The sequence below is a fragment of the Astyanax mexicanus genome, chromosome 6, assembly GCF_023375975.1.
Source record: "Astyanax mexicanus isolate ESR-SI-001 chromosome 6, AstMex3_surface, whole genome shotgun sequence".
Lineage (NCBI taxonomy): Eukaryota > Metazoa > Chordata > Actinopteri > Characiformes > Acestrorhamphidae > Astyanax > Astyanax mexicanus.
This window is the reverse complement of record NC_064413.1, coordinates 39,429,420-39,443,808: the sequence shown is the minus strand read 5'-3', so window position 1 is coordinate 39,443,808 and position 14,389 is coordinate 39,429,420. Positions and strand designations below refer to the sequence as shown.

Below are 14,389 nucleotides of genomic sequence, written 5' to 3'. Positions count from 1 at the left end.
ATAGCACAATTTCAGGAAAGTTAATTTAACTTTGGTTTTGGTTACATGCTTCTCGCCATATTGATTGAATGCTCTAAATACAGTACCAGAATGTGCAAGAATTGTTATATTACAATATAATATTTTTTTTCTATTCTATATTAGCATTTCTTCACTTGCCCGCAAAAAAGAAAAAAACTTTTACGGTATGTTCAAAATAGGTACAGGAAACGAAAAAAAAAAATCAGTGAAGGTCATTCCATTCATCACCTTTTAAAGCAATGTAATAAACAACTGTGAGATTCAAAATACATAAAAAGCAAAAAAAAAAACACAAATTGAGAAGTCTGGAATTGTGACGCACACTGGTGTGTTTGAAAAATGTTAAATTCAATGTGGAATTGCTCCATTTAGGCAGGTTTCTAATTTTAGCTGAGAGCATTACTCATACTTCACCCATATGGCATTAGAAAACCCACTGATGCCAATCCTGTGAATTCATGATGTAAGAGGTTGTGGAGTCAAAAGCTTCCAGGTATTCTGATCCTCATCAGGTTTCAGTGAAACAGAAGAGGTGAAACGGAGAGAATGAGGGAGAGAGACGGAGAGAGAGAGAGAGTGAGGGGTATGAGAGAGAGGGCTGGATGAAGAGTTTATCCGTGGCTTATTGAATGACATTGAAATCATATTCACAGTGAAGCTTAATCTACCTACAGAACATCTGAACATGGTCAAATAATCTGGACAAAGGAGAAAAAGGAAAGGAAAGAGCGAATGAGAGGTATGGGGGTTGGGGGGGGTGAGGGGTAAAGAAATATTTTATTCCAAAATGCTAACCATGCTAAATAGGCAGTGAAGTAATTTTGTCTATTTAGCATCTGAGCTGATATGAACTGGTTTCAAACTGTGTGTGACTAACTGGAACATTGACTGGAATTAAAATGAATCTGCATTATTTGAAGAGGAAGTAGTTTTCCAATAGAAATGTAATGTTTGTATGAATCCAGCAATACATTTTAATTAATGATAACTATAGTGTCATTCTATTGCTAGTGGTTATCAATCAAATTTTTAAAAGCTACATACATGTTTTTGAATCACAGTTCACCAATTAGTTTAAATTACTTTACATGAACATGATTTACTAATTAGAAATTGAATACTAGTACACTTTCTCAGAAACCCCTTGCAGCACTAAAAATGCCAAAAGATTTAATTATTTACTGTCCACAATATTGTAATGGAAGTGACAATTTTGTGCCCAAACAGGCACAAAAATAAAGAAAAATCAAGATCTCTCTAAATAATACTAAACCATCACTGTGTGTTGTCATCCTCAAAATGAAACAGCATCACTGTTACTGGGCGGCTCAGCCCGTTTAAGTTAAAGACCTTTCAGGGAAGGAACGCTGGAATAAACTACATCTGATGGAGCCATAAATAAGTTTTATATGGTGGATCTATGCCAGACATTATTCTAGAATCTCCATATCGCAGTGACCCTGGAAATGTACTGGGCTTATCTGACACTGTGGAAGTTCCTGCGGAGTGGAGAGTGAGATGACAGATAGCATGAGCCTCCTGACATCCAGGGGTGAAAAGAAAGTTCAGATATACTATACTTAAGTAAAAGCACTGTCTCAAATTAAGGTGGAGTTAGTGAGAAAAAATATTTTACAATAAAATATAATATAAATTTGTTATATTAATATGTATTGGTTAATTAATAACTCTCCTACTAGGTACAAGACGGTCATGATATTCATAACCCAGTCTAGCATGCCTGCCTTGTCCACATATTTTCAATAATCTCTTATATTTTTTAAATACTAAGATCCACATGACTTGTCTCTTAATATATTTCCTGAAGAAACAAACTGCCTCAGCAGTGCCGGACAAGTGTGTTGCAATGACCAATGAGCATTATACAGATTAGGGGTCACCAAAGGTGTCAGAAGTATTCATACTTATTACTCAGGCAGAAGTATAGATAAAAAAATACTGTAGTAGAAGTTGAAGCTTTTTACTCAAGTAAAAATGTAAAATAACTGCTTTCATAACTACTTAAAGTATAAAAGTAAAATAAATAAGAGAAAAATGTCAATAAGGGCTAAAGCTGTTTCACCCGCATATATGCACATTGAAAATGAATGCATTTTAATAAAATGCAAAGTTTAAGTCTTTGCCATGGATCATCTTCTGCCATGGATCATCTATTAGGCTATGTTCTTGCAAGTGTGTGGCATGACATGATGTGCAGGTGTGATGGATCGCGTATAAACCAATATATGGGAATGGTGTCGAAATGGTATATGTTTATATTTCTCATCCAACCACAATCAAATTCACCGATTTATCTGCATACATTTAAACAATAAAAGCAAGCTGGAATGAAATAGGAGTATCATTGCAATTTTCTTAATGTAAGGTGTAGAAAGAGCAGATAATTGTGTTAAAATGTAAGGAGTAGAAGTAAAATGTTGGCTGAAAAAGAATTACTTCAGAAAAGAATAGATAACCAAAATTTCTACTTACTTCTAGTAAGGTAACAAAGTATTATTTACTTGACACCTCTGGTGGTCATAGCTACAAATGGTTTCATTGTATTGTTATTTTATTAGAGATAATTTAGATTATAATAAAATGTTAAAAATTATGTTTATATTTCTAAACATTCTTATACTGGAGATGACAACAGCCAGATTCGCAAATGCCAAACCACGATTCATTTTTGGACTGATGTTATTAACTGTATTATGGCCTATTAGAATGCAGAGAATGTTAGTTGTATGTAAATTTAATAAAAAAGATGTCAAGGAAAAAAAAAACCTCTTAGGTTATTTAATGTTCAGTTGCTGTGTTTTCATGAGTTTCTATAAAAATCAGTGTGGAAACATTTTCATTAAATTCACGTAGACAAGCATGGAAAAAATCTAACCTAACCTGTTGATTAGATTCTAAGCTGGGACATCTAAAACACAGACTTTAGATTTTTTTTTAACTGTGCAATTAGCTCAGATAAATTTGAACATCAACATGTACGCACCTTGTACACTAAAATAATAATTGAATAAATGTTAAACAAAAAGACTGTTACAAGCATAACTGTTGTAAATCAAGAGAGACTGCTGTTGAGGAAAGCTTTACAGAAAGCTGAAATTCCAGGTTTTTCTGTGGTGCATTTGTTTTGTAGCCCATTCGCTAGGCTAGCCTTAGACTATTTAGCTGGTCTAATTACAGATCCCCCGAGTATCACACAGCTCAGTGCAGCTGCTGTTTGGTAAATGACAAGATTACTAATGATAAAAAAAACTCCTGTCTGAGAGAGAGAAAAGGGCAAAAAGTGACAGGTTCTGTCATGTCTGGACGCACAGTTGGATAAGCTAGCTAGCTAGCTGAGTTAGCTAGCTGGCTAAACACAACAAAACAGACCATGTAAAGCCGAGTAAATCATCATAGGAGTGTTTTCTCAAAATAACCTAAACTCAAGCTTAACATTAATAGGCACAGACACTGCAGTAAATTGTTAAAGTAGCTAAATTGAACCAGCACGCTTGTACAGAACAGTATGGGCATTAGTAGGTTCTCTGCTGTGGGAATCAGATCAATGGGTTTGGCCCGACAATGGGATTCTGGCAGACAGGAATAGGCAGAACATCTACATACAGACAAATAAAGCCCTGGGTGATGTGTACACAAAGTGTGTAGGGGTCAAACTATGTCTTTGCAGGTTGATAAAAGCCTGTGCTAGTCAAATTAGGCTCAGATTCTTTAACCTGGTATCCTCTGATCTTCATTTTGACTTATTATTATTATTATTTATTATAGAAATAAAATTTTATTATATGCATCCTGGAAAATATAAATGTATGGTGAGGTTCCAGTTTGAAGAGTAGTACATTTGGCTATTTAATTGTGTTTATACTGTTTTATAAATTAGTAAATTATTGATCTCACAAATAATTTAGTAAAATGACTTTTAAATAAAAGTATCCAATATATAATTAAACATATGCTTCCAAATGGCAAGTAAAATAATTAAACAAAACCAATCATTCAGATTTCTAGAAATTAGTAAGAATGAATGAAAGAATGAAGATAGAAAAATAATTAAATATAATGTATTAATTCTAATTCATAACAACAAAAAATATACTAATACTTGTCATTAAATGCATATCAATTATACATTATAATATATTATAATATTACAATAGATTATTATCAATATTCCAATATAAAAGCAGTTAAATTGACATCTGCTCATTATTTTTTTTCTGCTCACTTGATTCAACTCTCCTGTTCAACTCTCCAGCAAACTATTCTGGTCTCTGGCCACTGTGGCACTCCTCTGTCTACTGTATCTAGAGTGTATTAAGCATTCATGTGCAGTACGTGTTATAATTTATTGATTTGTTGAGATTATGCTGACGGACTTATTTTGCCTTTAGAAAATCTTCTGTTGGTCCTGAATGTGGTTTCGGGAGTCCAGGCTCTTTAACAGCTAATGTTGAATCCTCACCGTAATCTGCTGAGAGTAGGCTGGGCTTGATCAGGCTCAATTTCCCCAACAAATTTGTACAACCTGCTCTTTAGAGGCTTAGGAGAAGCACGCAACCAGTGAATTTAGACAAGATTAGTGTATTCTCACAACAGACTTCCCTTTTAAGATCCCCTTTTAGGATTATTCTAATCATCCACTTTCATAACAGTCTGTGCTGCACCTTTCCATCCATCCAAACTGTTTTCTTTATTAACAGAACATAACAAATGTCAAAACAAATTCTCTGATAATTATAAAATCAGCTTACAACAACTACTAATATACTTGCAATAGCCTCTCTCTGGGTCATTTCAGTTTCATGCTAAAGTCTGGTCAAAGTGTGTTACCATGAAAACCAAGCTTACTTTTTTCTATCCATCAGTTTCATAATAAAAAAAGGAAAGGGGCTCAAAGCAAAGTTTTTTTTGCACCTACATTCTTTAAATGTACATATGCTAATTTTGGCCAGTACATTTTTATTTCATCATCTTCAGTGTAGACAGCATGTTTCAGGTTTGTTTAGAATTGCCTGTGAACGTTTTAATGTTTTCAGAAGGTTTTCTTCTAAAGACTTTACTATGAAGGTTGTATTTGTGCACAGAAGAACAGTGCACATTCACTCAAATGTCAGATAAATATTCTTAAAGGTGTTTTGCAGTTACAAGGGGTTTAATTTGCTTTTCTAACAATACTACAAGTCTTTAGACCTCAACTTGATCTCCTGTTAAGAGCTCCTTCTTACAAGCAGAGAAAATTGTTTCCTGGCTGTGGCTGCTGATTGTTAGGACAAAGTTTAAGGAGTAATTGTAAATGTGTACCACCAATTGTGAACAATTAGTTTACACTTCTTATATGTTAGAACGTATCAGTGTGTCTTTTCTATTGTTACATCGGAAAAAGTATGCCTTGCATGGTTATAAACGTGCTACGTTCAAAATGAGAAGCGCAGCAGGAAAAAAGATCAAGTATTCTGTCTCATCATCTGTTCTAAAAAGTTTCATATTCCAAAATTCATATTGTAGAATACTTTTTTTTATCTCATTTTGAAGTAATGTTTTTCTCTTTTTTTTCCAGGACCGAGCGGAATGAACCAAGACTGTTGAAAGAGAGATGACTGTAGACCCAAACAGGAAATAAAGCTGGAAGTGCATGACAGAATTTGTATCTTTTTGAACTGCTTTTGGATATAGTTCGCTGTGAGTGGCAACATAAGACGACCAGGGATCTGAAGATGAACCCCTATGTTACCTCTCAGTTCAGGAAAGATCTTTTTCCACACTTTCATTTATTGCTCTGTTTTTTTAAATCTTTGATTTGTATCAGTTTTCAAATCGAGCCTTTTTGAATACAGACTGCAAACGTTTTCATTTCCTCTTCTGCTGTGCCTTCATATGGTCTATTTCAGGTATTTAAAATGTTTTCCCATGAGCAGCACCCCCTTAAATTATACTACATATATGCCAAGATCATGGGTTTGAAAGTAACTTGAATCAAGCTTTATTTGTATCCACTCCTAAATCATGCACGTCTCTTCTTCCAGTTGTTGCTTGTTCCTGTCTGCGGGGATATTGATTACTTCCTGCATGTTCCGTTTTTCTCTCAGCTTGCCCCTTTTTTAGTTTTTGGCCTCCTTTTCACAGATGTTGTAAAAAGGTGTATGTTCTTTTAAGCTTTCCAACTGAGTTGACTGACTAGACACTAAAAATATAAAATATGAATGTATTTCCTGGGTCTGAAGACCTGAGAGACTGAAGGCTGTGCTGTGGTAACCATTGGAAAAGTCTCATCAATCACCTGGAGGTTTTAAATCCATTTGTATTATAAGTTGTTCTTATTTTGTTTTACAGATTTATTCTGCACAACACATTGGCTTCTTTTTCTCTATTCTCAAAAAAAAACAGACTTTCGGTTCTGGGCCTCTTGATATATTAAGTTTCCTTCCCACACAGTCTTCCTTTTAATGAGGACAATTTTCTCATAACCTGTACTTCTCTCAAACGAAAGCAGCCATTTTTCTTCACTAGTCTCCACTGGAATTCAGTTCAGGTGAATGTTTGAAGCTGTTCAAGAGACATGTGCTGTTACACAAAATGACAGTGTCTTTTGGAGAACTGGGACAGAGCTTTGCTGAAGCTAAATGAAAGAGGACAGCAGATCAAATCCAGCATGGACATGGAACTGTGACAGAGCATCCTCTGTGATTTGGTGATTTTTGTTTGCTACATCATGGTGAGGGGTAATTGGAGTACATTGTGATCTGTGCAGACTCTACACCTGTTGAACAAACGCAAATCTAGTGAGTAATGAAAGTTATATCTACGTCACTGCAGGCTTTATATATATGTGTATACAGAAAACTACATAATACTTCAGTAATTCTCTATAAATCTTCTTTCTCTTTTGTTTTAAATATCTTTCATCTCCCGAAGGAAGCTAAAGAATCTGTGTGGGGACAAATCGGTCTGTATAGGCATGCTGTTTTTTTATTTGTTGGCTGATTTAGTTGGATGGCTGTTTGTTAAATGCATGCCTCAAACATTTTTTTTCTTTTCCTTTGTCATACTGTATATACTGTCATACTCCCCTGTGTTTCCTGCAAGGATTCTTTACTGGGTTTCACCATTCTTTTAGTTTGCTTTATTTCCACCCCTCTTGATGAATTCTCGGTATACCTCAGTGTAACTGCCCATGCCTGCCTTTAGTTTGTTTCTTGCCTAAGCCAAACCTTGTCTGTTTGTATCTCTAAATTTTTGTGATTGTATCCATATGTATATATGTGCACCGCTTGTATATTTCACATGTTTGTTTTCTACATGAGCTGACCAAGAAACATTGCTGCATATTCTTTCAACATTGCTGCTGGAAGTGTCATCTGTGGTACTAAAGTCTATGGACTTGTATCCAGTGGAGATGCCCATCTTTGGAAGCTCTGGTTTGTTTGGGATGACTTTTATAGTGTTTGGGCCACAGGCGCTTTTGGTCTCCCAGGATTTGAATCTCCTAGTCAATAAACAAGACTTTGGAAAGAGATTTTGAAAAGTAAAGAAACATTGTATGAACCTACTCACCAAAGTTTTTCCATCTTACAGCTTTTTAAAACTGGATTAACCCTCAAAAAAGGGGATTCATGACTTCAAGTATGTGTACATGTGTATGTGTGTACTTGTGTTTATATGTAGCTACCAGCTCTATTCTTTCGTCTGCATAGACACTCATTCACCCTGAAGTCTCCAGTTATGGGAGCTGCTCGGGTCAAGCGGCGCTTCAGCGCAGTGGTGGATACGCCCCTTGACGAAGAGGAGGTCATGAGGCTAGCTCAGAGTGATGATGTCACAGGAGCCTGTGGTGGGGGTCCCCCATCTCCAACTTGTAATGGCAAACTGCTCAACTTGCACCACGGCAATGGAGGAGGAGCACCAGGGAGGAGTGGTGAGGGTGATGAGGAGGAGGATGATGATGAAGATGATGATGAATGTGATGAAGCAATCAGTGGAAGGAGGGGAGGAGGAGGGAAAGGAGGCCGTGGCCCGGCACTCGGGGGTGCTGGCAGGCGGGAAGGGGGGTGGCAGCGAGCCCAGGGGAGTTGTTCCCCATCTCCTTCCCCTTCGCCCTCCCTGTGTCTCCCAGGCCACCGCCGCCGCCGGCCCCGTGGGCGCTTTGTGGGCAAGGACGGCCGCTGCAACGTCACCTTCGTCAACATGAGCGACAGGGGCCAGCGCTACCTCACTGACCTCTTCACCACATGTGTGGACATCCGCTGGCGCTGGATGCTGGTGGTCTTCACCCTCTCCTTCCTGCTCTCCTGGTTGCTTTTTGGTTTCACCTTCTGGCTCATCGCTGCTGCACATGGGGACCTAACAGTGCGGCCATCATCATCCTCCTCCTCCACAGCCACTTCTTCCTCTTCTTCTTCTTCTTCTCAGTCAACCTCACTGGACTCTAAAGTGGAGCATTCTAGTGCACCAGTAGTAAATCCTGAGGAACACTGCTTTCAGCAGGTAAACAGCTTCATGGCTGCTTTCCTATTCTCTCTGGAGACTCAAACCTCTATAGGCTACGGTTTCCGCAGTGTGACGGAGGCCTGCCCCCTGGCGGTGCTGGCTGTCGTCTTGCAGTGCATTGTGGGCTGCATCATCGACGCTTTCATCATCGGGGCGGTCATGGCCAAGATAGCCAAGCCCAAAAAGCGCAACGAGACACTGGTGTTCTCGGATGTGGCCGTGGTGGCGATGAGGGACGGGAAGCTCTGCATGATGTGGCGTGTGGGAAACATGCGCAAGAGCCACCTGGTGGAGGCCCATGTCCGAGCACAGCTACTGAAGGTAAGACAGAGTGAGGGAAAGACTGGGATAAGTAAGAGTAATGGAGGCACTAGATTTAATAAAATTAAATTGAGTCCACTTTATTTATTTGTCTGTGAGAGACTATTAACACTGGGCACGCATCTAAAGAATCAATAGATTAACAAATAAAAACAGAGAAATATGAAAACTACATATAGTTGGGGTGGGCGAAATACAGAGATACACTGTCACCGGGTTTGATGATCATTAAGTTCTACTCAAGTCATCTTTTGCTAGAGCACCATTACTTTTTACTCAAATCTGGGTCTCCTGCGAAATGGCCGTAAAATTATATTGTGATATTTTAGAGTACTAATAATATAATATGCAAAAATATTTCAAATAACTAAAAGGAGGGAAAGAAAGTGAAATATAGTCTATGACTAGGTCCAATCCCTGTCAAGTGTTTTGTATAGTATAAATCGCCAAAATGTTTAAATCACCGTTTGCTATTATTTAAAAAAAGCAGAAAAAATGATTTAAATATAAACTGCAAATACAAACAATTATACAAAAAATAACTTAAAATAATAGACTGCTTTCAGCAAAAAGTAAAAACACTGTGTATGACAATATGGCACACTTCTAACTTGTAGTCTCTAAAAATAATCCTAATGTCCAAGCTATTCATGTAAAAGCTCATTCAGTAGTCTGATGGCTTCAGACACAAAGGTCACTCTCTGTTGGACAGTCTGACATCTTGGACAGCAGAACCAGTGGCACGAGGCATGAGTTCATAAGCAGCATAAGGAGCATGTGATGGGTCGTTAATGATAGAATGTGCAATACAGATTTTAAGCATCTTTACAGACTTTTTTTACAGTGATTGTAAGAACCTACGATGTGGAGCATATTTGAGAGAGATAAAGGAAACGGAGACTGAGTGAGTGTGTGTATGAGAGACAGACAGAGAGTCGGAGAGAGAGAGGGAGAGAGAGAGGAGTTGACATCTGGGCGGATGGTGTGGTAAATGAGAGCTTGTTTTGTTCTGGCTCTCTCAGGGTTTATAAGATTTGTGGGGGATTAATTTTACCAGGACTATATTGCTGCAGACCATTGTCTCTCTGATCTTATTTGTGTGTGTGTGTGGTGTGTGTGCGTCTGGGATTGTATTTCTGATTAAATCGCTTTATGTCAGTATGTTTGCGTTTAACTGGGACTAAAATCTTGTTTCGCATATGCAAGTGTGTGTGAGTCAATGTCTGCTGGTGATTATATGCTGTAAAAATTATTTTGTTGTGGAGTGTGTTGGTGTTGAATTGGCATGAATTTATAAATTGTATTTTGCTATGGTGTGAAGAAAAATTATTACTGATTTCCTCTTTTTTTGGGACAGTAAATATTTAATGCTCTTTCAAATTATATATAGACATGGGGGGTGGACAAGGATTTACTTAAAGATGAGTGAATAAATTACCTAATTTTGTTTTTGGGTTTATTGCCTTGCTGCATATCCCAATTTCGGTTGAGCTGCAGATAACGGACTGATGACCTGATAATGCAGAATTTTCTGGTAGATGACAAAATTCATGGGTCTGTAATTATGACAAATCAGCCAGCCTTAGAGTAACAAAGCATTCCGGCATCATGCTACCACCACCATGTTTTGCTGTTTTATATGTTGTGGAATACAGTGTTTACCACCTAACAGTAGAACAACCTATATCGTCTAATTAGCAAAACAAAATCCACTTTTATCAAATTAAATCAAAGTGCTTTATTGACATTTTAAAGATTCTATTATTGTTTAGATTTAACAAAGCTGGCAGTAGGGCTGACCCTTATAATTATATATATATATATATATATATATATATATATATATATATATATATATATATATATATATATATATATATAGGACTTCTTATATTATATAGGACATATATAGGACATATATAGGACATATATAGGATATATATAGGACTTCTTATTTTACAGTCAGTATAGTCATGATTGAAGTAAAATAAATTATATTGTTAGATATAATCTCATGTATAACTTGTGAACATGTAAACTTACCTTTTGTACAAACATGTAATCAAACTTAACTTACAAAACATTGTACATCCTATGATGTGACTATTGCTCATTGCCCATTGATATATTGTGCAGCCCTAGCTGACAGTAATCAGGCCTAAGTGGGTCTAGTTTAATTGAGCCCATGTCTAAATGTTGTTTTTTGTGTAATCATCAAGAAAGTTTATTTTTTTTACATCTGTAAAATCTTTAAAATCTCTAAATATTTATTTTTCTTATTACAGCATATATGAATCTGAACGTTAACAATGTAAAAAACATTCAAAGGTTAAGGTATCAAGACAGTGCAAATATTTCCATAGCTAAGGCAGTATATAATCTGGTCAATAAGGAAAATAAAACCTCTGACAGTTCTATGCAAATTGAATAGGTAGCATGGTAGATTTGTTAAGTTATGCTTTTATGTAAGAGCAATGTAATTACAAATGTTTTCCTAGACAAATATATAACAAATATGTTGCTAGAATGTTGATTATGAATGTTTCAACCCCATGATAACACATCAGCATATATCTAAAGATATTTAGAATATGTTTTTTTTTTTATCTTTTTTGCAGCCAAGGTTGACCCCAGAGGGGGAGTTCCTACCTTTAGACCATGTGGACATCAATGTAGGCTTCGACACAGGGACTGACCGAATCTTCCTGGTGTCTCCGGTGACCATCGTGCACGAGATTGATGAGGAGAGCCCGTTCTTTGAGATGGACCGGCGGAAACTGGAGTCTGATGAGGAGCTGGAGGTTGTGGTCATTCTGGAGGGCATGGTTGAAGCCACGGCCATGACCACACAGTGCCGCTCTTCTTACCTGGCTTCTGAGATACTTTGGGGTCACCGCTTTGAGCCTGTGCTCTTCGAAAAGAAAAACTGCTACCAGGTAGGACAGGGCCTAAAAACAGATAGAAGACATTGTTATAGCATGAGTAGTAGTTGGTAGTAAATGTTCATTCAGCTATAGTGAACATCTGTGACATCATCACCTTCTTTTAGAGGAAGTAAAATTGTTGTTGTTTTTTTACTACATTCCACTGCAAATCGTATTGATTATTTTACAGTCTATAATGTACTTTAAACTACTCTCCTAAAATGTAAAAAGGCAACTGGTGTTCTTTTCAAATGGCATTATTGACTGAATATCGATGAATATAGATAATATAGAGTAGTTCTACCTGGATTACAGATACAGAGAAATAAACATTTATTTCTGCATGGATACAGTACAGTCAAATTAATAAAATGCACTTATTACATGAAAGTAGCTCTGAATTGGATACAGTAATCAACCAGAACATTAGCACCACTGACAGTTGTAGCAAAAACCTTAAATATTTTTATCTAGAGTGGCAACTTTCAAAGAGTGGGATACTTTAGCAGCAAGTGAACAGTCAATTCTTAAGTTGATTTGTTGGCTTGGGTCGAAACATCTTGCAGTGGTCATTATGTGCCAGACATGGTCCAAGATAGAACACTGTTGTGGGCACCCAAAGCTCATTGATGCTTCCACACTTTAAATCTTCTCAAAAATGTGATATATTTACTAAATACTAATAGTTTATGATGAGTTGGTCATGGGTACAATGTGTGAACAATATAAATTCTTTTGGGAGTTTCATAAAATGTCTTATCATTGTTTATCATTGTTGTCCTTCTCTAGGTGGACTACTCGTACTTCAACAGGACTTATGAGGTTCCAGACACGCCGTGCAGCAGCGCTAAAGATCTGTCGGAGAAAAAATACATCCTGGGCTCCCGTTCCTCTTTCTGCTACGAGAACGAAGTGGCATTGCAGCTCTCCTCGTCTGCTCCTCCCTCCCCCAGCAAAATCTCTCCATCCCCCTCTCCCTCTCCTTCACCCACACTCCCCACACCCCCACCCCGGCGCGGCTCCCGCAATGAGCACCCACACACACATTGAGCCCCCCCAAGTGCCGGGGGCAAAGGGCATTGGGCACAGGGGAGAATTAGGGTCAGACAGAGGGAGAGAGAAGAGAGTGAAGTGAGACAGAGGGCAAAGAAAGAGGACAGTTAGAGGTAATGATGGGGTTCAATGAGGACAGAGAGAAAGCCTGAGACAAAGAACGAGAACTTTGACTGGGCAGGCAGTAAAGAAAAGAATAGGGATGGGATTAATGACAGTGGGTCATAATCAGGAGAATAGGACAAGGAAAGAGAAAATGGCTGAGAACGGGAAAGGTGGGGGTAGGGTCCTTTCCTTAAGCATGACTTAAGGAAGCAGGGATAGAGAGATGAGCATGAATATCAGATCAGGACTGAAGCCTAACAGGAACAGCGTGGTGCAGCCCACATGTAGGATCAGTCAATGAAAGTGTACTGAGGATTAGCGTGAGGCAGAAATTAAACCCTGCCACGGAACAGGGCATGGTTGTAGTGGGAAAGGTCAGCAGGAAAGTTGGGGTAAGTAAAGCTCAGGTTAGGATCTGCAAAAAAACAGATGAAAATTAAGTGACCAAATATAAAAAACAAATTTGCCTCCAGAAAATAAGACATAGATTGGACAGAAAGTGTATGTGCTTGAGAGAGAGAGAGAGAGAGAGAGAGAGAGAGAGAGAGAGAGAGAGAGAAAGGGAGGGATTGACAGGGCTATTTTGAGATGAGGAGGGCTGCAATGCTGACCCACTTGGCTGATTGGACCTGGCAATCTTTCACAATCAGGGGAAACTGTTCACTGGGTTCTGTTTGTGGCAGAACACCAGCCTGGTTCTGCTCTAGCAAGTACCTAACAGAAACTCAACAGTGATCCCATGTGGCAGCAACAAGTAACAACAAGTCAATGTGGTTCTAAATTGGTGTAGGCAAAACGCCCAGTATCAGTAAACCATTACAAACAAACATAACAAACACTCACAGTAAGATGGGAGGGAGAGTGCCAATGCTTATGATACACTCTCTTTAACCACCTTTTGTGCTTTGGTTTTTACGTTTTTTTCTGTCTGTCTGTTTTGCACAGACATCGGCTACAACCTGATACAGAATATCAGTAACTGGATTAATGAACAACCTTCATTCAGTGATGAAGTGTATTGTTTCCAGAATACTTGTTGCAGGTTCTGTTGTGTCTTCGACTGGATGTTGGTCTACTTGCTAGAGCTGTTATAGAGCAAGACACCATTGGAAATCTGCTGTACTTGATGTTTCTGTATGTACTGTGTGTCATGATTATATGTCATTGTTTTTTTTATTTAATTACTATTCCATATATTCAATACAGAGCATATATATATATATATATATATATATATATATATATATATATATATATATATATATATATACATATATATATATATATATATATATATATATATATATATATATATATATGTATATATATATATATATATATATATATATATATATATATATATATATATATGTATATATATATATATATATATAATACTTATATAATACACAGTCTCCAGGAACACCACAAAATGTGAAGTACCTTTTTGTCTTTGACTTTAG

General features: G+C 37.4%; 1 protein-coding gene across 1 annotated transcript; it reads left to right on the top strand.

The window, feature by feature from the left end:
* Positions 1-7,437: 7,437 nt before the first annotated feature.
* Positions 7,438-14,176, top strand: kcnj14 (potassium inwardly rectifying channel subfamily J member 14). Its single transcript, XM_007249783.4, has 3 exons — positions 7,438-8,844; positions 11,463-11,780; positions 12,558-14,176. The coding sequence occupies exons 1-3, from the start codon at positions 7,759-7,761 to the stop codon at positions 12,816-12,818; spliced, it is 1,665 nt and encodes a 554-aa protein (XP_007249845.3). The 5' UTR covers positions 7,438-7,758; the 3' UTR covers positions 12,819-14,176.
* Positions 14,177-14,389: the final 213 nt, after the last annotated feature.

Coding starts and splice junctions, on each gene's coding strand:
- kcnj14 (XM_007249783.4), top strand. CDS start 7,759: ATGGGAGCTGCTCGGGTCAAGCGGCGCTTCAGCGCAGTGGTGGATACG. Junction 8,845..11,462: donor TCCGAGCACAGCTACTGAAG/GTAAGACAGAGT, acceptor TCTTTTTTGCAG/CCAAGGTTGACCCCAGAGGG. Junction 11,781..12,557: donor AAAAGAAAAACTGCTACCAG/GTAGGACAGGGC, acceptor GTCCTTCTCTAG/GTGGACTACTCGTACTTCAA.